At 45.5% G+C, this 25,414-nt stretch overlaps 1 protein-coding gene across 3 annotated transcripts in view; it reads right to left on the reverse strand.

Moving 5' to 3' along the window:
• The window catches only part of LOC146191973 (uncharacterized), a 54,539-nt gene extending 36,431 nt beyond the window's left edge, over positions 1-18,108 (reverse strand). For all 3 annotated transcript variants that reach the window (XM_084602360.1, XM_084602359.1, XM_084602358.1), the window contains exons 1-3: positions 18,056-18,108; positions 14,667-14,819; positions 12,192-12,393 (exon numbers count right to left, since the gene is read on the reverse strand). In XM_084602360.1, the coding sequence (XP_084458486.1) occupies positions 12,192-12,393; positions 14,667-14,789 (325 nt within the window). In that variant the 5' untranslated portion in view covers positions 14,790-14,819; positions 18,056-18,108. The remainder of the gene's footprint in view (positions 1-12,191; positions 12,394-14,666; positions 14,820-18,055) is intronic.
• Between the last annotated feature and the right edge of the window lie 7,306 nt (positions 18,109-25,414).

A 25,414-nucleotide genomic window follows, 5' to 3' on the forward strand; every position in this document is an offset into this window, starting at 1 on the left:
GCAGCACTGGCCGCTCTCACGAAACGAGTTGACGCTTACGAAGCACAGCAAGCCGCACAAGAAAAGATTTTAGCACAACTTGCAACTGTCATGGCGCAGCTTACCGTCCTCGACACTATTAGCAGCCAACTTAAGCAACTGAATAATGCTCAAACGCAACTCACAGCCGAACAACAGCTTATACGGAATGACCAGGCTCACCTCGCACAACGCCTAGACGCTCTAGAAAACGGCCCTCCCGCTCCAAAGCGTCCCAACATAGCTGCGGTCGATAAACATCCGCCTCGCCCCACCGATTAACATGGCTACCGCCTCAGTCGAAACCGTACCTGATGTCCTTCAGTGGAACTGCCGAAGCCTAGCAACCTGTGCGCACGAACTCAATCTCTTGTTTGAGCGCATAGGCTGCCCCCCAATTCTCCTTCTTCAAGAAACAAACGGAACATCCCCTGGAATCCGTCACTACAAGGCACTTTATTCTCCAAGTATTATGCATACGCCTCGTTACCAAAACGCCCCTGTAATCCGCGCTCAGGCTGCTATATTTATTCATAAAAATACTCCCCATGCCCAGCTTGACACATCCGCGTTCTGCTCACCGCACCAAGAAATCGTAGCAGCGCGAGTGCGATACAACCGCAAACATCTTGTAGTTGTCAGCGCATACGTCAGACCCCACGCAAAGCCTCACGAAGTCAGTTTTGACTGGATACGGAAACTTCGCGACGCTCATCCTAAAGACGAGATGCTCATTGGCGGGGACTTCAACGCGCAGCATCAAACATGGGGTTACAGACGCTCCAGTCTTCTCGGAACGCGTCTGCACATCACATCCACAGAGGTAGCGGGACTATACCTTGGCAATGACACCGATTATCCGACACGACGAGGCATGCATCCTGGTCAACATGATACGTCTCCGGATCTGACCTGGCACTCCAACAACATTATCCAAGATTGGCGATGTGGCCCTGAAACAATGGGCAGTGATCATTACCCTATATGGATACAGCTCCAGTCCAATCTACGCCGCCGCAAACGAAATACTCGTACCATCAATTGGAAAAACTTCCGACAGGCTTTAGACAATCATCTCGCCGAACTGCCAGTCGAAACACTCCTTCAACGCGCCCGTGATTCAGCCACTGCAATCACACAAGTAATAGAAGACGTTCCTGTGCCCGACCCTCACCTGCTTAATCTATGGGAAAGCAGAAAACAAGCCGAACTCGATTATCTCCAATCTGGAGGAGAATACAAAAAGCTTCTAAAACTTCGTCGCCTCACTGCTGAGGCACGCCGCTATAGCAAACGCCTTAGCAGAAGTCGATGGCTTGACTTTTGTAGCACTTTATCCTATAGGACCAACACCAGCAAGCTGTGGAGAGTATTCCGGGCCATGAACGGCAAGAGCAAATCCGCAAATACCGGAGAAACCCTTCTCCTCCGCACTAGTCAGACTGCTACCGAGCTTGAACAGGAGGCAGCCCGCACTTTCTTTCCGCAACCCGCCTCACCACCCCCACCTGACACCTATGCACCTGTTCCATCCACAGACTCTACTGGCATTAACGCCCCCTTTAACACATTTGAATTCGAATATGCTCTTTCACAAGTTAAAAAGAACAGCGCTCCCGGCAAAGATGGCATCACTTGGAGCATGCTCCGGAACTCCAGCACACCTACTAAGGAAAAATTGCTTGACCTCATCAACCAGCACTGGGATACGAGCTGCCTACCACCACATTGGAAACACTCGGTAGTCGTCCCCATTCCCAAGCCTGGAAAACACCCCACGCAACTTGCCAACTTGCGACCGATCTCTCTAACATCAACCGTCTGTAAGCTAATGGAATGCATGGTCACCAATCGACTTACACATTACCTTGAGACCTCAAATTACTTTCACCCGTTCCAGACTGGCTTCCGCCCTCAGCTAGGAACACAGGACAGCCTTTATCTTCTATACACCAACCTGAACAGAGCACGCCGATGGTGCAAAGGCCGTCCTGACATACTCGTAGCTGTCGATTTACACAAGGCGTTCGATACCATCAGCCATCAAGCCATTGTCGACGCGCTAATCCACACTGGAGTTGGAGCCCGCGTCATCAACTTTGTGAAATCCTTCCTGAGTAATAGAACCTATGAAATTCAAATCGATACCAATCACACGGCACAACATTTTACAAACCGTACGGGTGTGCCTCAGGGCTCAGTCATTTCCCCCACCTTATTTAACATCGTCATGGCGAAAGGGACGGAGGTAGCGCGTCGCCTCACCGTCGCTATTCTGCTCGCTAAGCTCCGCTACGGTGCCCCTTACTTTGACTTGACCGCAGCCAATTACAAGACACTTGGCTTACTTTATAACTCTGCCTTGAGGGTTATAACTGGTCTACCCGTACACACGCGCATCACGGAGCTCCACAGATTCGCTCAGCTCCCACCAGTGGATGCACTTATTGCTACGCACCGAGCCAATCATGAAACTCGCCTGCGTCACACACCCAACGGGCATCGCCTCCTCACTCGAATCTTTGACGAAGCTAACCTACACTTGCCCATATGGGACCACCTTACAGCACCATGGACAGAAACATTGGTAACAGATCCAAAACCCATTCCAACCAACACCAAAGGACCAGGAAGAGATCACCGACAACGCCACATAATTGATACACAAGACCAGCACATCGGTCTCCGCATTTATACCGACGCCGCCCTATATCATGAAGATGACACCGGCATCACGTTTGCAACCACTGCTTACTACCAAGAGGGTTCACAGCTGCACGCCACTAGCCACAGTGGTCGCGGGTACTGGTCCGCAACTGAACTCGAATTAACGGCCATCGACGAGGCCCTTCAACACTGCACCAAAGGAACAGCTCGTTTCATCCACATCTACACCGACAGTCAAGAGGCTATAAAAACCCTGAAAGCCCGTTCTTACAAGACCTCGGTACAACACAGCATCAAAGAGCGCTGCCGATACCAGCGAGAGACCTCACAAGTCTCGGTACGAATGCATTGGACACCTGGACATCACGCACAAGGAACTGGGAACAGAATGGCCCACGAGGCCGCTGGCGCGCAGCTAGAGGAAGACCGCCGCCATAGCCTTGATGTGGGCCCGTCCAACTCGGACCACCCTTACTGTTCTCCCGTCTCCTTCATCATACCGGACTCTGTCATCACACGGCTTAAACATGAGCGGAGGGGTTTGTTGCGGGACCTTGTCCCCGGTATTAATCCTCCGATCCCTTCCGGCCTCTCTCGTCCAGCCCAAGTTCTAACTCACAAGGCGCGAGCCGGTACAGCGTACACACCGGACATCCTGTGTCAATGGCGCCGAACCAAGATCAGCTGCCCCAACTGCCCTGCTTACTCCGTTGACCTGCAACGCTTGGTCTGGACCTGTCCTGGCACGGCTGGCCTCCGCGCACGCTACACATCTGCTCACCACATTCAGAGCTACGAAGACTGGACAGCCCCCAATACCAACGCCAAGCGCAAGCTTAGTGCCCTGCTAGACTTATGTCGGAGTCTGGCGCCCTCAACCTCACCTAACCCACCCCCTTCCCCTCTAGGCCTCAGGTCATCCTCATGAATAAAGGTTTATGAATGAATGAATGAATGAATGAATGAATGAATGAATGAATGAATGAATGAATGAATGAATGAATGCACCCAGTGTTGCCCATGAACACTACACCTTCATCAACTCATCCTTCCACGATGCAGTGCGAAAAAGCACGGACCTCACTGCACGTGTCAACCAAGAATTTCAATGCTTGTCTGGCTTCAGTGTGCTCTAACACGATCAAATTTTTTGCTTCAAACTCATGTCTGATTTTTAAAAACTGTAGAATATCGAGAATCATTTTTGAAAATCAGAAAAACATGGCAAGTGGTTGTCCTCCCTGCATGGTGAAATTTCTGCCTCCCGCTATCGCACTGCAGTCATATAAATATAACGTTTGTAGTCACTGATACATAGCAAAAACATATTCTCAGGGCCAGTATGCTTTATTACGCTCTGAATTTAATTGATATCATCCAACTAAACTGCGCCCAGTCGAAAGCAATATTTGATGAAGAAGGTAGATGTGACCGATTAAGTTCAACAAAGACTGGAAATCGGCTAGTAACATCAATGAACAGTTAGATCAAGGCATTTTATCCCGTCTTTTCATTCACATCCTACCCTGTTTGCTGGATGTTTGAGCACTCGTTCAAACATACCACTCGATACCGGCCAATCAGCGCATTCAAACCTTGTCTAGAGGTCTGTACCCTCCCCACCTTCCTAAATAAAAAAAAAACATTATGGGTACGCTTAAGCTCTGCCTTTAGGTCAATGACGCTTTATCCTAGACTACCAGCCCATATATAAAGCCCCACTATAATTAGGACGTATGAACATGCCTGCGTGGCCTAGGGGTAACGTGAATGCAAGGTACTGGCAGGCTGATTCTGAAATCACCCACCCTTACGAAAGGAGAGGCATGAGTTGGCAGCCCCTGCCAAACGTAACGGCAGACAACCTTACGTACAATCTGAGCGCGGCAACGTCAGCTGCCAGCCGCAACCTTCCAGCTCCATGCTCGTGATTTTACGTTCACAACGCTGACGTCAACGCCAGATTTCGTGGTTAACGCCACTATCGCGTTAATATAATTGCGTTCACGTCATGTAAATTTCTATTAGCAAATGGTGCGCATAGTAAACGCTGGAAATACTAGACCTATAATTTTATTTGAGCTGTCGGCAAATATCAGTGAGTTTCAACAAAGTAACTACACCCGCATAGTACAGCTTTTGTCAAAAATACACGCGGGGATTCAAGACGTATTTCTGGAATATATTAGGCCAGAAATAATGGGAATTATATTTCTCCGCACCATGAGATTGCAAACTCTAGAGATGAGCAACAAGCCCAGTTACAGGTTTTAGAAGCAGACGTCATCGGCAGTATAAGTTTGATATAAGACGGCGCCTTGAAGGATGCAAAATGAAATAGATAACGTATCCGTTTCTTTATACAGAATAAAGGGAAGTCACAACTGTATATATTCTTTTAAACTTGTCCTTAAATCGGGTGAAAAAGAAACTGGCTAACACAACTGCTTTGTAGCGCACTTACTAGTTGCACGCGCAGCATGGATTCCTTATTTAGAATGTAAAGCCTGTCACCGCAAAAGTTTTTTTTTTCTGTGCCGACGTGTATTACATTTTGTTCAATGGTATCTTTCGCTCTCCCTCACCGCTTCTCCGCCACCGCGTGCAGCAAAATCGATGGCGAGTCATTGGGAAGTAAACTAAACATGCTAAATGAAGTGCAATCCAGGTATTCCTCTGCCCAGTCATGTAACTACGGCGACAACAGATGCAAGACACTTTTTCAAGAGTGACATGCTGTAACTCGTTGAGCTCCCTGTTAAACAGAAGACAAGATATTGGGTTATAGTGAAGCAAATATTCGACTGAAAACATATCAGTTCCCATCCCTCCCCACCATCTATACCAGTAGTTGTCAAGCTGCGGCGGCCGTGATGGTGTTGCGGGGTCGTTCGGTGTCCCGGCTTGTGCGTACGCATTGATAAGTGTGGCAGTCTCTCAGAAAGATTGAAACTGCTGTCGGCAAGTAATACTTTTCAGCTACTTCAGGCTTTCCTTGCTGGAAGTGCATGAATGGGTGGAATGGCAGAGCGAACGTAGCCCCGTGATCCTTCTGAACCGATTATCTAAATGCATTCGCTGCAGCTTTTTTTTTTCGTTCATGCGCACGACCGCTAAGGGATACGTTAATCATACAGCATCCTAGATATAAAAATTGGAAGGTCTATTATGTCTCAAGAGGAAAACGGCGAAAGCCTACCCTAACGTCGCTCTTTGACATATTGGTCGTTTCGTAGTCATGTTGAGTCATGCCTAATCATTGTAGGCATTACCACTCATAGCTAAGCATTTTACTGATTGCCGATCACTTGCGGTCATTACAAGAGGTCGTTTGACGTATTGGTCTTTTCGAACTCATTAGCAGTCATGATGAGTCATGCCGTGATTTTACTTATTTTCAATCAATTGCGGTCATTACAATTTCTAATTTGACATATTGGTCAATACAAGTCATTTTAGTCCTTATTATACATTAACATTACTCATTAACTCTATCGATGTGTATTTATAATTTTATTCATTACCTATCACCATCAATCGTTTTTACTAATCTCCCTCCTCACATGTCGGCTGTTTGCGAGTGACAAATAAGCGCACAGCTGCGACGTACAGGTCATGTGCACTGCTACCATGCGCATATTTTCGCTCCATGAGCCTAGAAAGGCTTTAGCTTTAAAAGGTGGGCCTCAACGCGCTTGTTCCAACATTTGGGTCAAACAATCTAAGTGGGCATTCAAACGTTGCTTGAGCAATGTAATGAGTCGACGCTGGGAGATGATGCCTGCCGTATAAATGAGATGATTAGCTTCGGCCACTTGGGATCCATTAATGCACAGAGAAACCTCAAGGGCGTTTCAGCAACCCGTGCTGCTGAGCTGTGTTACGGTATGCCTCCGCAGCTCTGCATCCGAGTGTTGCCACGAAAAGGAAACCAAACTTGCATTTGGGACAATTTATTGGCCTGTGCAGTGCACTATTCGCTACAAGTTAGGTGATAATAATTGCTTGAATTCCCCTGAGTCTCTTCAGTCATGCTCATTGTTTACGACAACACCGGCCCCGCTGAGCGGTTGCGTACCTCAAGGAAAGACCGGCGTGCATGCGCGGATGTAAAATGCACGACTCTGAACTGATATTAGTTGATGTAAGTTGAGAATAATTTTAGCTGCGGTTAATGCGACTTATTGAACTCAATAATTTTGGGCACCGAAATTCTTAAACAAGCCACGCAAAATATGCCGTTACATATTATTATAAACGTTACGGCAAGTCTTCTTTCCAAACCACCCCATTTAGTGGCACTAAATTGTACAGCACTTGAAGACTGGTCGTGAGATCGCCGACTGAAATTGGCTGATTCACTGCCATAACACATCGCACCTGGTGTGTCTATGCAGATGCTTCTTTTAAATATGGTCTCACGTGTATAACAACATGATAACCCGGTGTGTCATTAGCATCTTCGATTATTTCATTCGCTGACCTCGTGACCCCGAGACTTGAAAGCCCGAGGATACCTGAGTGATTAGCGTGCTTGACTGCCTAGCTGGAGAACACAGGTTAGCACCGGCTGCGGCTGCCAAGAAACAATCCAAAAGGTGTCCTTGTGCTTAGAAGTATCCCATGACCTAATTTTGATTTCTTTATTGCGGCATCCATCACTGTCCAAGTGTTGCTTTGACACCTCAAAAACCAATTCAATTTATATTTTTGTTCAACTCTAACCAAATAGCCACGCCAAAGACCAAGAAACTTTCACTTCAGGGGGCACCTCCAGGTTTCCTAGTGGAGGAAGGGCTGTTCTTTGATCAACTCGCATGCATGATGTAGACCAGCCTCTTTTGAGGGCTCGATGATGGATTGAAGCCCTTCTCGTTTCACAGACCTTTTCCGGGGACCGACAGTAAGGGATTCAAAAATCGCATTCTTGGTTGCTTGGCACACGTGTCTCCAGACTTGTTTTCTAGGGGGATTTTTTGAACTTCTCTGCTTCATACAATCTTTAGAAATTCTGATGACAGCATTCGCCGACAGCACCATTTTCTTCTTACGAGCATTTAGAAGAAAATTTCCATTGAAGTCGGCGCAGGATAGGTTTGATAATAATATTTTCACGCGAAAGGGCTTCGCGCAAACGTCGTCGCTCAATTAAAATATATTTGTTCCAGGAATTTTGACGATTGTGACGAATGACCACAGATCTACGCAAGCACAGTCTGTTGAGGCTTTAAAAAGTGACACTTGATCCGGACAACTCGGTAGCCCGATCTCCAGTCGGGTACGAAACACCTCTCACCCATAATAGCGTTTGGTAGGCCTTCGCACTCGGCTGGACTTTTAAACAGTGCGACAACAGCCAACACATCACAGCCATCAAATACATAGGCCGCGATTACCGTCCACGCCATCACATGAGCTTGCATAACAATCACTGCGCTGATCGTAAACTGCGACACAGAAAGTTCTAAAGCAGACTTTGTTCTAGCATGGTGCCTGCCACAACGTGAAAACGTAACGTCAGCTACAAACTCATGCGCACCCTAACTAATACTACAAGCACTTGTTTTTTCTCACCCGCTACCTAGATAAATGTCCCAGCTGCCAGCAACACCGCGGTGCACTATATTATTCAATCTGGGCCCGAAGAACACCAAATGCTGTTTTTTCCCCTACAATCTCAACACTATACCTCCTCTAGGGAACAATCATTGGCCAACTCTGAGCCGGCCAACCAGCACCGACTGATCGAGCGAGCCAAGAAACTTGCGGTGGCGACAGGGACCCTGTCCTGAGAACCATTGTACGTTTTCCAGAGACCACGCTCATCAGCACTAACCCTCAAGACCGGCGACAGCTGCTCTAGAGGGCCTGCAGAATAGCAGCAAAACATGGCGGCCGGGGGCTATGCTCAGGAAAAAAGAAATAAGCGCCATAAAAGTACTTGCTTCTCCTGCACTGTCATAAACAGTGCCGGGAAAAGTGGCATCGCGGAATCACGGAGCAGGACCGTGATGTTGCGGAATGGAGCTGCGATGCATCGCCGCTGCATCAGTTCCGATGGGAATGGTTTTAGTACGCCTAAGCGCTCCCTTCACACAAAAGCCTGAATTCTGACAAAGGCAATGAAAATACAGGAATAATAATTAGGGCACACGCACGCCAGTAGTGCAATGCGAATAGCCAGAGGCTGAGCTACATGGTCACCAAGGTTCTTCTTTCGGGGAACAAAATCGACTGTTCTGTTCTTCGTAATCATTTAGCCAGCAGATCTGTTGCCCATAAATCATTTCTAGATCGCTCATATGGTACCAATTTGTGTTAGCTTATATTACGATGTCTCGCTTCTATGGTCTGGAAATGTTTCAAAAATAATAAATTGTACCAGGACTGGAACATTCTATCGTTTGTGGCCTCAAATTGGGACTGAGTTGCTCTAGACCACGCAACGCGCCAGAACTCAGGCGAACTCCCGGCAGTGCGTTCAGCTGCTCGGTGCGAAAGTGGCAATTTTTTAAAACGCCCAGCAAATACTTCGCTTTGAACGATATTTTACACTGCATAAAAGCTTAGTAGCCTTTCCTCTGGGGAATGCATAAATTTCATGGTCACTTTCTGAATCTCTGTAGCTTTCTGCCTACTTTGTGATGGCTATACATTCTGAACCCCTTTTAGCGAACCTTTTATATGCGGCGCCTGTCCCTACAGCCAGAACAACTAGCGGCAGAGCAGTGATCTAAATATTTTGTTCTGCGACTATGGGTGTATTTTGTCAGCAGACCTCGGGGCTAGAGAGCTGAGACTCGCCCTCAAACCTAGTTATGTGCTCTTTCATGCCGTGTAGCCATCTTCTTTCTCGCGTTCCCGACAGGAAATAGGAAGATGGAAGGTAGTGAGGCTTACCAGAAAAGGCTTCCCGCAAGTACAAACATCAATCCCAGTTTCCACCACGCGCATACTGCATGCTCAAGACTGGGAGGAAACGCCACGAATTTTAATCTGCAGTGATTACTCGTTGAAGTTTGAGTTACGGTATACTATCAACTAGCCTATTCATGATGTACTCTCGAAAGTTCCTTCATCGGTCTTTTTTCTATCAATATTTTGATAGTAGCCCAACCATCCACACTTCTCCATCGCTACTCCGTATTCAGAAATACGATTCGTAGTCGTATCTTTAGAGGGTGGAAAACAATATGCAATAATTCAGCGAGAGTGTGTCACAAAAATGCTGTTGGAAACAAAATGTTGTATTCCGCGTGGCCGCCGCTAAAACCACGCAAATCTGCATCGCAACGCCATCTCCCTGAAATGTCTGGAAAAAGACACCACTGATGAGGGATCTTTCATTTATCCACCTTGTCATTTGCTTTGTGCTGATACGTCACATTTCTGTTTGGCGAAATCCCGACGCCAAAGCAATAATGACTCAGTGGCCTTTTCAGTTTAGTTTTTGTTTTGTTTGTTTTTGCGCAGTTGCGAGGTGACATGAAATGTGGCGCTGAGCACTGCGCGAAATCGCTCAAGTACTGTCCCTCGAACGTGCTTAAGTTCTTCATGCAGTCCGCTTTCGTTGAATGCATCTTTCTACAGCTGTTAATAAATGCTTCACTATACAGGATTTCCGGTAAAGTAGTAGCATGCTCATTCTGATACTTTATGCATAATTTGAGGCACACTTTAGCTGAGGAAAGATAGCGGGGCAAAATCTCTACGGTTAAGCAGATTAACCGATGGCATTTTGCCATAAATACTGTACATTTGTTGAACTGAAGAGGCTAGTCAGCGGAAGGCAAAAAATTAACATGTCATTTTATACTTTGGTAGTCATTTCGTAAGCAGTGGTTAGAAGATATTTTATTTTCCAATATGAAAGTAGTTTATAAGCGTTGAAGAAGACAACCGTGTACCCCTCCACAGAGCTCAAGAGGGAAAAAGCACATAGTTTCATTCAGAGATTGTAAGCTCCAATGACTTTTTTTCTAAACATTGCGATTTAAATACGGTCGCTCTGCGCGCGATTCCAAACGAGATTTAGACGACCAGTACAAAATATAAAGAGGGCTAGGTTTGACGTCAAATCCCAGTGGCATTATTGGGTCAGTATATGAATTTACTAGGTTTGTTCTGGGGCGTCCCATTTCTCTTTGGCCTAATCCCGAACGACGCCGAAGAAACAAATATTCGAGGGTCTCTTAGATATCTCTTATGATGAGAATGACTAAAGCCTACCTTTCCTTTCCTATCATTTACTTTTTATCGGCGCTCGTTGCAGTGCTACATATAATTATAATTGGTTTACAGGAAAGGAAAGGAAAGGAAAGGAAAGGAAAGGAAAAGAAAGGAAAGGCGCAGCATCTGTCACACTTTCTCCGACAAGTGTGCATTTGTACGGTACACTATCGCTCCTGTCGCGTGGCGTTCCTTGGCGCGCGTTCAAGTGTGGGATTGCAGATGACAGGAACGCTAGACAAGATGAGACGTCTGGTTGGTCGCAATTCGAATCTGGCGGCTGGTCGCGTCACTTTTATGTCGACCAATCAGATGCGTCGCTCGCGCGGAGAGCTTTTGTTGAATGAGCCAAAAGGCTCTCGGGTTAATAATAATGTTAATATTCTGAATTATGTTCACAAGGGGCTACTTATTATCATGGCCAGAAATTATGTTACATGAGTGCTTGGGTAGACCGGGCAAATCGAAATACAGCTCCCGCGGCAGGCACGTGCAGACCCTGATCACGCAGGCTGCAAACGAACGCTATCTCTGCTGGGCCCAATTACACTCATGGCACGGGTAGACATACTGCTATTCTTCATATTTTTTTAAGTCCCGACTATTTTGTCACAAGAGGAGAATGAATTACATTTTAAAGTTAAGTGCCCTAAAAAGACCAACTTCAGTCCGTCAAACACAAATTCAAATTCATTTCATTTTCCTTGTGTGCAAGCAGCCACAGAAAGCTACCGTTCGCGGCAGCTTGACGAGGTGGCTACCCCTACAAGTGATGACAGCAGCGGCGCACGTACATCGAGGAGTACAAAAGCAAGTATATTTTAAACACTACAGTTCACAATATTATAAACATTCTGCTTTGCATGCAGCGTACTATCATATATGAGAATTTCTTAGTCTTCACGCCTATGCTCAGCTGCCAGTCGCCTTTACGTAGACTGTGCATCCCGAAAACCAACACAAACAATGTAATTAAATAAGAGCGAAATCGTGCAACGCCGATCTCTTGGACACTGCTTTTTTATTATTACATGTATAGCCTTTCGGTGAAATTGCCGTTAATAAACTTCTAATAGACGCCACTAAGTTAATTCCTATTACAAGCACCAAACGTAACGCCATTGCACTTTGATAATTCAGCAAAAAGCTGCACGGTTGTTCGGCTACTGATGTTGTGTCCCCGCCTAGGCCGCAAGCTTTCGTTGCGCACCAGATATTCGTCTTTGTGGTACTCGTGAGGAAAAAAAAGCGAAGGGTTTTTACCGCCATACACTTACCTTCGGTGAGGGACGTCTTCGCGAGGACCACAGTGGCTCCTGCTAGGACGCAGCCGTATATGGCGATCAGATTTTCTGCGCTGTTCTTGAGATGTACGCACACTCGGTCACCGGCGACCACACCGTATTGCCGGAACCCGACAGCATATCGCTGCATGTGCGTGAGGACCTCCGCACGAGTGAGGCTCACATCATCATCCACCTGCACCCGGCGGAAAAGGTTGCATGTTTCTGCACCAGTCTCTGTTTTGATCCATGCTTTTCCATGAGAGAATAATTGACTATGGTAGTAACTTTCCCCCTCTATATTCCTCTACGCGGTGCGGGTCTCCTACATTGTTCAGATCTCGCAGAAACTGTCGCTCACTGCATGATCATACAGTGCGTCGCGCAGTTACATGAGTGCCGTAAAGTGCAGCTGAACCGCTGAATCCTCGCACCTCGAATTTTCCAGAGAAATGGCATAGCATTTTATACCAAAATCGTATGGCACAATTGCTTCATTCGGTCGGAAGACGTCGGTTGTTTTCATCGTCTGTGGCGGCGCCGAAGGAGTACAAACAGCGGCCCCAACCGAGCGATAGCACTGGTGGCGCCACCTCGCTGCGTTGCCAGCTCGGAAAAGATTTATTGCGATACCCTAACAAAACTTTTTCAATTTAGTGCAGCGTTATGCAAGCTAAGTTTCTCAGATCCTTACTGATAGATCAGTCGATAAAGCTTTTTAAATCTTCCGCGAAATTAACTCTGCCCCCTAACTTCCTTCTTCGAAACTATATGGTAGTGCCGCCGTAAACAACATGAGATTGCGGCATAGTTGTCATCACTGGTACAGCGGCTTTGATTCCCCGCCGCCACAAACGGTGTGAACGTCCGACTTCTGGTTAAATGAAGCATGTGCCCCAGACAACTCTAGATTAAAGAAACATACTGACGACCAAGTGCCATTTCTGAGCGAAAATTTGTCTGCAAGAATTTAGCTGTTTATCTGAGAGACGTATTTTACCACACGCATGTAACTGCTCAACGTGCGTTATCCGAAGTTGTCGGAGACGAAAAATGAGGCGTGGAACTCGCGTACTGTGACTGCAGAAGTTCGTCTTCAGATGCAACGTCATAAAATTGAGATGACGTTAAAGCTTCACCTTAAGGGTAGACGCGATAGCGCCGTAACACCATTTTTAATTCCGAGAATATTAATATGAATTTTGGTTTATATTGTTAAAATTAATGGTGTAATATCTGTAAAAGTCCCAAACACATGTCAGTACGTCATACGCACCAAAACATGTTCACTAGGAGCACCTTTAACGAGCACGTTACCGACCATCCTTTATGGTCATGCGTTGTGGGCCCGTGTGGCATGCGCAGGGCGTCAATTTGAACAAATGATGGCCACAGATTTATTTCAGTGAATTAATTCTCTTCTATAACATACCTCCATTAGAGCCAACTACTCGACAATTTTGTTTTCCTTTGGAACCTCTCGTTAGCTCTATCTGAATGTGCTGTTTTCGAAATTCCCATTTCAAGTCATGGGCTATGATGGCATTTCCCTGTCGACCAATCAAGATCTCTTGCAACCGCGACCAAATGAAGGAGACTACGACGTCGGGGACTGTAGGTTCTGAGCAGAGCGAGCTCCTGCGATATCAAGTAACAAATGCGAGTGTGACGCATTAAGTGTATGTCTTATTTTTATCTGAAATAAAACTCCTGTCTAAACGACAATTTCACGCAACAGCTCATTGAGCTCGCTCCATCGCAAAGCTGCCGCCGTAATTGTAGTCTTCTTTTTGCGGTGTTCGGAAAAGATCCTGAGAAATCGACAGGGTCACTGATAATATGACCTGGTGTTCCTTGATACCACTCACGTTAAGGTGCCCAACTTAATGAATCTTTAACAATTTAAAGACTGCAGGAATGACAACAGTATGTTAAAAGTGATATCGTCTCCACGCGAAGCTTAAGCGTCTTAAAATTTCCGCAGTGTTATACCTGCTTTTGGGTCTGTTAAAGATGTTTTGAAACTTAATAAGCTATAGCACTTAATCGCGCAGTGAACACTGGCTCCTCTGATGAGATTCATTGAACGCATGTATGGCAGAAACAAAGCACGACACGACGGTCAACTCTCACGCCCAAGACCGCTTGAGAGATGGAAGTATAAAGTGTTTCCAGGCGTTTTAATTATAATACTATAATTTTCGGTACCGTAAGTGCATCTGTAGAGCCTACATATCGGCAAGGTTTATAAGATGCTACTGTTCTGCAAGAAAGCATCGGTGGCGACCTGGCGCATGACCTCAGACTATTCCGCATCACAAGATAGATAGATGGATTTATTGAAAGGAAAAGGCAGAGAGGTTGGCGCATCACAAGTTGTAAATATTCGTCATACAGATAGAATTGTATTCGGACAACTGAATTCGCGCAGAGATACCGTTACGCGAGATTGTACCATGAGCTCCTCACCAGCGCTGTCTTCTCCGGGTTTGTGAGCAGCTTCTCTCTGGCCAGGTCGTAGAACGAGCGGACGGGGATCTCGATGCTCGGATAGGGCGAGTACACGACGCCATTTTCGATACGGGCCTTCATCTTCCTCCAATACTCTACAGCTTTGATGTTCTGCAACGCGCAGGCAAGATGCGTAAGAACCTCGTTGCCGAGAAGCGATCAACGTTACCGGCCTTATTAGACAGATGACTTCTATCGATAGTGCCTCGTAGTGATTATTAAAAGTCGACCTAATGTTCTCGACTGTTTTTTCATGCTGCGCTTGGAGTCTGTAGCTAAAGAAGTTTGCATCATCTTTTTTTTTGCGAATTTTATTGCCTCAGGGCATAAAAGGAGTGTTATGATCGATGAAGGCTGTGGTCAAATAAATGCAAAAAGGTTGGCTGATGCAATAAAATCGAGGAGTGAACGATGATGCGGTCCCAGTGTCCGAACAGCATATGACTGCGGATTATGGGGGGAGCGGCCAGCTGCCACCAGGTGCCGGATCCGCATTGGCTTTAACGCTGGACAATCCCACAGTAGGTGATGGATGTCAGCTTCGATATTTCTAGACTTGCAGATGGGGCACCCAGGGTGTGGATATAAATACCGAAATTTTGGCCACTTTCGGATCACTGCTGGTGTTAGGGCCACCCCAACTCTAATCCTCCGAAGCGCCACCTCCTCTGCACGGGTTAGACCGCGGGGGAGGCTTACCGTACACGGAGGTATAAGAGCACGTGTACGGCGCCGGAGGTGCTCCTTTCTTTTTAGAAGCAGGGTGGCATTGTCCAATTTTATGAGGTTTGGCGATGTCGAGATTGAGTTTGAAAGGCGGGTCGCAGAATCCACTTGGCTTTGAGCACTAATATAATGTTGCGCTTGCAAATAGATAATGTGCCTATCACCTTTACGTCCTCCAAATGAAATCAACGCCTGTGAATATGTCCATTTCACCGACGCATTGCCAGGGTTGTGGTACTCCGACCGGCGGCCGTATAAAAGCTAGAAGTGGTTCCTTCTTCGTTGCCCAACGATGTTTCTTTACATGTATGACAGATGTACGGAGAAAGTTAAACCACCTTAGGATGTCGCGTGCTCCTACATCTTCGCGAAGCACATGACTGTGACTTTTTTGTTTTCGCGGAAATAAAAACTATGTTCCTAATCACGATCGTAAAAACTGGTCATGGGAGGCAGCTGAGGAACTTCTGTTCACCACATTTAGCTGTCTGGTCCCCTTTGATCGCTTTACATCTGCAAAGAGTAAACGCCTAACTTCTCGGTGTATGAAACGCATTTTTATGTACAGTTAGTTCTTGTGGAAGGAGCCCATATGGCCAAAGCGGAGGCGGGAATTTAACCTGCGTTTTGAGTTGTATAATCGTCTTTTCTAATTGCTACCCGATGCAATGACGGGGGCACAAGACCGTGTTAAGCTTCATTTTCACATTCATGAGTCCAGAGAGCAAATGCCTCTGTGATGCACGCATTCGCTCTTCACACCTCAGCCATAGCAACAGTTGCGCTTTCTCTGTTTCATGCAATTATAAAACTCGGCTAGAGGCCCATAGCAATGTGGAATAATTCTCTGGTTGCACATCACTCTTTGGTGTTATGATTTGAGCAACGTGAGGTTTATGTCTGAATATAAGGAACGTTTTTCTCAGTAAATCCCACACAGAGAAAAAAAATCGCCACCTAGGTTTACCCCCCATTTAAACGTATTCTCGTTCGTAATGAGAAAATATCCAGAGTCAGCCGCATGGCAGCTGCCCTGATGGCAAATATTATGTATTATTATTTAAAGATTTGTGTGAGAAAAATGCTTCCCCTAATCAAACTGTTGGTAGCAAAATTAAATTATTCGACCCAAGTCTGGCTCACTCAAAATATCCTCAATTCGTCATTTTCTCATTTTACATAGAACAAAGCTGTATTTAGTAAAGCAATATAACTCGCTAATATTACTCACCTTCCTTGTCGGTAAAGAACATACACTTCGTGAATATCTTGATATGTTTATTTTATCAAAAACAGCCACTTCACTGCTTTTAAATGTAAACCATCATAGAAAATAAAGAAAACATTTTGTGACACATCTAGTGAATGGTAGATGAAAACCATGGAAACTAAGAACGCAAAACAACCAGGGATATATTCTTGCAATGTACGAGGTCATTCAAAAGCGTGAATCATTTTGTGTAAGAATTTCCGGCTAGCAAATTGAGTTAAAGTTACTATGAGGGGATTTTTCAGAAACCGAACTTATTTTCTCTTGAACCTATTTATTCACATTTTAAGCCGAAACCTTCAATATCCTTCAAAGTACTCTCCACTTGCACTATTACACTTGTCTAATCTTTCATTCCACTTTTCAAAAAATTGCTTAAATCCATCTTTTGTGATGCTTGACAGCGCCTGCGCTGTTTTTTTCTTTACCTCTGCAACATCATCAAAACGCTTCCCTTTCATGAATTTTTTTTTTCGTTCTAGAAAACAAAAAAGTCACACGGGGCAAGGTCCGTTGAGTATGGGGGTGAGAAACAGGGGTCATACCATGTTTGGTCAAATACTGATGATTGCACGAATTTTTTAAACATTTTCATGTGTTCGGGCCGTGGAAGGATGACAAGAACGAGGTTGGTCATCAATTGACATTTCACCAATTTTGAAATGGGAAAAACACTCACACTTGAGTTTTCCCCATAGCATGATTCTTGTACGACGTTTCTAACATTTCAAGAGTTTCTCTTCCCATTTTTTTTTCGAGCAAAGCCCAATTTCACCGCCGCACGCTGTTCACGAAAATCACCCATTGCAAAAACGACACTCACAGAAAACAGTTGTCACTATAAGCTCTGCCGAAGCAAGTACGTCTGACATTCCGCGATGCCACTCAGCTGACTGACTCTGGAATGTTCACTGTATGCGCTCCTAGCGGGAAAACACTGGGGCAAAACAAAACACCGAAAAAATTAGTTTGGTTTCTTTTGGGTACCCCGTGTAGCAGCTTACACACTAACGCTGGGCTCACAATATAAGCTCAGAGTCACCGCCGTGGTCACCACTTCTTGCAGCAATTGCAAGCTTTCTCAGACGAGTACCTGCTGCAATATGCACAAAGCGCCTCAAACCTCTGTAGGAGCACCTTTGTTTACTTTAGCTGAGCATAATAAACGAGACAGCGTAAAGCTACTGCAAACGCCCTAATTCCTATCAATGCCCAAGTAAAGTGCACTGTCGTACAGATGACGTCGCCACTGACTACACCGAATATTGCGCTGGAGTCCTTCCGGCAATCGCGCACCTGCGCAGTATGCTTTGTTAAAGCATCGTAGAATGCGGCCTTCCAGAGCACATACCTCAATGCAGGACGCTCCTTAGTCAGTGGCCAACAAGAGAGCATCACAGGTTTTGGCAAGTGCGAGTAGCTGCTGCCCGTATCGTTTTATTACTCTCAACAGTACACATATCTCTTAGCAGATAAGGCTAATCGCGCAATGATCATTCAAACACTGAGGACGCCTCGCGTTGAAATAGCAACGTCATACACTGATAAGAGGGGACCAAGATATTCCAGCTAACAGCCCTGCTGCCAGGCTCCTCTTTCTCTGAGCTGGACGTCTTTTAACCCAGCACAAGATATTTTCCCATAGTGCAGTATCTTTCAGGGGCACAGTTGTTATGCGGCACTGGTTTCAGCAATAAATACGTAGGAATGCGACCCACAGAGTTTTTTCCAGTGTGGTCAAAAGAGTGATGTGATTCACAATTCCTCGGTTACCAGTATGCGCAGTATGTTCAGCGCTACCTTCAACACATATCTACAGCGCCTGGGCGTTTCCACACTTCTCCTCTAATCAGGTTCGACTGAACGGCCGATATTCGATTTCGAAACATTCGGCTCAATAACAAGATTCATTAGCATCTGAGCTTCCAGAGCTTGGCAAAAAAAAAGAATATGAAAACGAGGCAGAAGTGCCAAAAGTTGCTGATTATTACTCGAAACTTTGAGCTTTGTAATTCGCACTAATGTGACACAGCCTACGCATACTTTGTCATTCGCAGTCATTGGGACATTGCATTCGCGGCATAGCTCAATGCAAAGATCTGATAAGAGCTGTATGCATGGCTACTGACATCGTTCGCATTTACGCTTACCAATATCTTTAGTGCAAATACGTTTCATTCAGCGTGAAACAGCATTGTATGGACCTTTACAGATCATGTTTGTTTGCTTTATCAAGCCTTAATTAGCTGCAGAACTTGTGTATCTTAAAGCAAAGCAATATGACGAAACGTACGTACCTACATTGATACGTTATGTGATTGGAGTTACACAATCCCAACAAAATGTGGCACATAGTTGGTCGACTGCTCCACTGGGCGGAAAGCAGAATATCATAGCGGACGAGAAGAACACTACTCGTAGCGCCTCTGTGTGTGCGTGTATGTGTATTTATACGGGTGTAATAGCAGTTCGTACACCATTGTTAGTTGTACTCCGTAACTTGCTCATTATTGTTACTGACATCACTCAAGCCATTTACAATTCATTCCTGATGGTGTGCTGCCTTTTAGGTCCCGTTTTGTAGCTCTTTTAAGCGGAAACTGCTCTCTATACTTACACAAAAATACAATCTGTCAGCTTTTCATGGCGTGGATTGTTGTATAGAGCCAACTTTTCAATTTCGCGTTCCTGAAGCCCATACAAGGCCTTCGATCGAAGCGGTCTACAGAGAAAGGAGAGATAATAGAATGATTTGTGGTACCCGGACCTGGAACCATTCATAACCAAAGTTCATCGGCATAGCACACATTCGAGAACTATGCAAACAATCAAGCTCGAAACTTCATAGGAATCTCGCTGCACTGTTCCATGCAATGGAAACAATATGTGGTTTTGAAGAGAACACACAAGAATACACTGCTGTGTCACTAGCGAGCTTCGTGAGGGCCACCATTTAGGTTCCACAAGTTCTCTACACGGATAGCTATTCTATCGACCTGCTAACTTTGTTGACTAACTCTGGAATGCGTGGCTACCTAAACACCACTCCAACCCAACACCTCACTATCCGAAGCCGCACATCAGCTTCAAAAGTCTTGGCTACGCCTGGGGCATGCGTGATAATCAGTGAACTGTGATCTTGGAACTGCGCATTTTCTTTCATGTAAACCAATTTGAAACACCGCTGATGCCTGCTGTACTGCGTCTGCTTCTGTATTCTGTGTGGTGTGACGTTCGGTGATGCGCCAAATCAAACGCCCGGCGGGTTCTTGGTTTCACTATTAGAAGAGGTCAGCCACACCAGCCTACCATCGGTAGCCTATTGAGAGCTCCATTTTGACAAGAATACGCCACCTCCTATCAACGATGGACAGTCACTTCAAGCGACTGGCCAAGAATTAGATGGCCAAGGTCAGATGTAGGCCATGCACACTAGAGAACACTCCAAGATCAAGTTTGATGTGCTTGAGTAATAATACGGTATACGGTGTAAACCCTGAAAATATAATACTGACTTGGTTACTTCTGCTACTCCGCAATCCAGAAATATATTGAAGAATCAGATCTGTGCAAACCCTTTTCACTAAGAACGTATGTGATTCCTATTAAGCAACCAGGAACATAATACCGGCAGCCGCATCAGGGATTACGCACTGTCAGACCACCTTCCTCATACGGATCTTATGGATCGGACGTGCAGAGCTTCATAGCGTTCACCATTAAACTGATGAAAACAGGACCGCTCTTCGTTCAGGTCCAATAATGCATCTATTTACCCGAACATTATCCGCACGCACAATTTGCTTAAGGCTTCCCTTTTTTATTTGTCGTCACCAGATTTGAAGAGGCGACAACGGCCGTTGCATGGACCTATCCATTTTTGGCTTTGCCGGCGTGCAAACATCGAAGTCGCAAGGTCCGAAGCCAGCTATAATGCTACGTACCGTTCAAATCTCTATTTGTTACAGCCGCTGGCATGCGGCCTTATCAGTGTTATTGCAGCGCACAGATCAATTTTGTACTTTTTAGTTTATTCACGCTCGTTGTTACGAGATGCAGCTTTATCATTTTATTTATCGCGCAAGATGCGTCGAGATGTATCGCGAAGATTTCAGCCAATCGGGTGTGTTTCTACAATGGTCCACGTTATGATAGTAACCTCAAACGGATTTATCTAGTTGTTACTTCGCCGTCTTTAAATTGAGCTTTGACGGGTGCGGCGGGCATTCACTGACGGCCGGCGAGCACATTTGCTATATTTGCTGCTATCACCGCGGCTGAGTTGCTCTTTTCTATGGCGGGAGCAGTTCAGCCCAATAAAAAGTTAATTTCAGTGCTATTACCCCTGTCTTCTCTTTTATGCCTTTGACCTGTCACTACCACGTCACAATATATTCTTTCCGCGTGCAGAGTCTTGCTCAGAAATTTACTGCATACGGCTATAGCGATGAAAATGGTGGATTTTGTTCACTATTGCCGCGAAGTATTGTGATATAACGGTAACGAAAAGACATACACCACTGATACCCACAAAGATATACAAGCATCGACGAATAGAAGGAAAAGCAGGTTCAATTTTAATCGCCGTAAAGAAACACACCAGTTCCGTTTCAGCAGATTCGGATACAATTCTGGGAATTATTTTGAAACATAGTTGAGCTTTACAAATAGCTTCCTAAACAGGGACCTCTAAGGTCTACTTTACGCGTAATATAGTATTACCTTCGGGAAGCCTTCCGCTTTAGTATCGCACCTCACTATTCACCTTTCTCGTGTAAAATAAAAAATAAACCAATCGCGGTTTTACGCTTGGGTACATCAGTTAATGCAATAACGTTGAAGTCCACATTACGAGAATAAGCCGGCATAGTCCAGCGGGTCGGAACGCCTCATCGTGTAGCGCACTCCTTGATTGGCTGTCAGGGATCTCCTGACTTTGAGTGCTCGGCCGTGTTGCAGGAACGCATGAGGTCGTAATCCTCACAATCAATAAACATTTACTTAATTATTATTAATTAGGCCGGGATTTAATCCCACATTCTTGGGAACAGTAGTCCTAAGGATGCAGGATTGAATCCCGGCCTTGACGGCCGCTTTTCGATGGAGGCGAAAATCGAAAACCCCCGGGTGTTGTGCGATGTCAGTGCACGTTAAAAAAAACCAGGTGGTCAAAATTTCCGGAGCCCTCCACTACGACGTCTCTCATAGCCTGAGTCGCTTTGAGATGTTAAACCCCACAAACCAAACCAAACCAATTATTAAGAGGGTGTCAAACCGGAACCGAACCCGCATTTTAGTCCGGCGCCGGAACCACCGAAACCCGAATTTTTTTCGCATTATTTCAACTGAGCCCGAACCAGAACAAATTGATGGAACCGTTCCAAATCTATTCTAGGTACGGCTCCGACCCACTTTTTCTGGCAACGTATATCATTTTTCTTTAATCGCTGCTTGTAAAGCGTTCTTCAAGCTTATTCCTAAAGCGCCAAAGCACACCATAAACATCGCAACACTACGAAAAAATCATCCCTCCAAAAAAATGACAAGAGCACAGGAGAAATATATTTCAGCGTGCATAGCATCAATCTCTGCTCGTTATGACACCACGTTGACCATGCAGCGAGGAAATGTGCCGAGGAAAACTGCATTTGGTCATCACATTGAAGGGTTTTCGTAACGCTGCTGGTGGCAGCAGAATCTCCCTCTAAGAGCTTACAATCTGAGGATGAGCTCGAAGTGTTTCGTATAGAAAGAGAAGACTACTTAAAGATCTGGGAGACAGTGGAAGTTCTGTCAAAATTTAAGAATTAGACAGACTGCTAGACGCATTTCGATAGGTGCCCAGTCTAGAACTGTATTCACTAGATGCAGTAGGGTTTTCTGTGCCATCTACACAAGTCAGCGTCGAGAGAGCATTTTCTATACTAAATTATATCCTCTCTTGTCAACAAACCCGGATGACTTCAACAACCATCGATAATGTCATCTTCCTTCAGTCCTTTTATGCTTGCAAATAAAAAGCTTGGCATAATTTACTGAGCACATAGTAAAACATTTACTAGCAGCCATTATTCCATGCCCCTGCATGGATCACTGCCTTGTCGTGACGGAGGGGTTTGCAAAACTCGATGAAGTCGTGAGCTCTGTTGTGTAGAGCCACCCAAGATAGACAGGTCACGGCAGAGAGTTCTGACAAAATGTGATTCACTGGAGAAGGTAATGGCAACCCACTTCAGTATTTCCTGCCAAGGAAACCCCATGGCCAGTCACAATAGCAATAATGATATGGCGCCGGAAGATGAGCCCCCCAGGTTGGAAGGCGACCCACATCTTACTGGGGATGAACAAAGGGCGATTCCTAGTAGCTCCAGGACGAATGAAGCGGCTGGGCTAAAACCAAAAGGACGCTCAGTTGTGGATGTGTCGGGAAGCGACCGGAAAGTCCGATGCTGCAAGAAGATATATCACATATCAACATGGAATGTAAGATCTATGACGCAAGGTAAACTGGATGTCGTCAAACTAAAAATGGACAGATTGAGAATTGATATCTTGGGTATCAGCGAGCTCAAGTGGACTGGAATGGGAGAATTTAATTCCGGCGACCATTAGGTCTTTTATTGTGGGCACGAATCCAGGAGAAGGAATGGGGTCGCTCTCACAGTAAACAGAAGAATGGGCAAAGCAGTGCTAGGTACAACCCCAAAAACGACCGAATGATTTCACTTCGCATCCAAGGCCACCCTTTCAACATAACAGTTATCCAAGTCTATGCACCAACCATTACTGCTGAACAAGCTGACGTTGAGAGATTTTATGCTGACCTGCAATGCCTTTTAGACCGCACTCCAACATCAAACGTCCTTTTTTCTCATAGGAGACTGGAATGCTAAGGTGGGGAGTGAAGAAATATCCGGAATAACAGGGAAGTTAGGTCTTGGTGAGCCAAATGCAGCTGGGCAGAGGCTAGTAGAGTTTTGTCAAGAAAACAACCTGACCATATCGAATACTCATTTTCAACAGCACAAGAGTACACATGAACTTCACCGGACGGTTTGTACAGGAATCAGATTGATTATATTTTTGCCGCCAGAGATGGAGAAGCGCTATATAAGCAGTAAAAACAAGGCCTGGGGCCGATTGTGGCACCGATCATCAGCTTCTTGTTGCCAAATTTAAGCTTCGATTGAAGAAAACGCAGAACACTGGAAGGCCTTTCAGGTATAATCTGGATCAAATTCCATCAGAATACTCCGTGGAAGTGAGGAACAGATTTCAAGAATTATATCTAGAAGACAGAGAGCCTGAAGAGATGTGGACTGATGTACGTGATATAATACAAGAAGTTGCTACTAAGCTAGTTCCTAAGCAAATAAAATGCAAGAAAGCAAACTGGTTACCTAAAGAAGCTTTGCAAATAGCTGAGGAAAGGAGGATGGCAAAAGTTATGGGGGAAAGAGAAAGATACAAGGTTCTCAATGCGGATTTTCAGAAAATAGCAAGGCGGGATAAGAATGCCTTCCTGAACATACAGTGCCAAGCAGTTGAGGACAACCGCCAATTGAGGAACACAAGAGCTCTGTTTAAGACAATCAAAGATATCAAAGAAAACTTCTGTGCTAAGCTGGGCGTGATAAAGGACAAACGAGGCAGGGAACTCACTGAACCCTCAGAGATAAAGAGGTGGCAGGAATACACAGAAGAACTGTACAAGAAGGACCCGGATGTGCAAACCCAACATAAGACGGTTGTGATTACTGATCTCGAGCCGGGCATCCTGAAGAGTGAAGTTGAATGGGCCTTAGCCAGCCTTGCTAAGAACAAAGCTAGCGGAATCGATGGCATTCCAGCTGAGTTGCTTCAAAACGTCAACCATGATGACGCTGCCAGCGTTCTGTATACATTATGTCAGCAAATTTGGACAACCCTGCAGTGGCCACTGGATTGGAGGAGGTCAGTTTACATTCCCATTCCAAAGAAAGGCAGTGCCAAAGATTGTTCCAACTACCGCACGATCGCGCTTATTTCGCATGCAGGCAAGGTGATGTTGAAAATCCTCCAAGGTAGGCTGCAGCAGAATGTGGATCGGGAGCTTCCGGACGTGCAAGCTGGGTTTCGCAAGGGCAGAGGAACTAGAGACCAAATTGGCAACCTTCGCTGGATCATGGAAAAAGCAAGAGAGTTCCAGAAACCCATCTACTTCTGCTTTATTGATTATGCGAAAGCGTTGGACTGCGTAGATCACAGCAGATTGTGGCAAGCTCTCCAAGAGATGGGAGTTGGAATTCACCTCATCTGTCTCCTCAGGAACCTGTATGAAGGGCGAGAGGCAACAGTCAGAACTGGGCATGGTCTTACTGATTGGTTTCCGATTGAGAAAGGAGTGAGACAAGGCTACATACTGTCGCCCTGCCTATTTAACCTGTATGCTAAGTGCATCATGAGGAAGGCCGGTCTGGACAAGTCTTCAGCTGAAGTGAAGATTGCTGGAAAACGTATCAACAACCTTAGATATGCGGATGATACCACTTTAATGGCAGAAAGTGAAGTGGAATTCAAGAGACTTCTGATGCGCGTACAAGAAGAGAGTGAGAAGTTTGGGCTTAAAGTGAACAATAAAACGACAAAAATCATGGCGTCTTGCCCTATCAAGTCCTGGAGCATTAAGAGACAAGAAGTGGAAGCTATGACAGATGTTCTCTTCTGGGCT

This window comes from Amblyomma maculatum, chromosome 4 (assembly GCF_055883805.1).
Source record: "Amblyomma maculatum isolate TAMU_Amacu chromosome 4, ASM5588380v1, whole genome shotgun sequence".
Classification (NCBI taxonomy): domain Eukaryota; kingdom Metazoa; phylum Arthropoda; class Arachnida; order Ixodida; family Ixodidae; genus Amblyomma; species Amblyomma maculatum.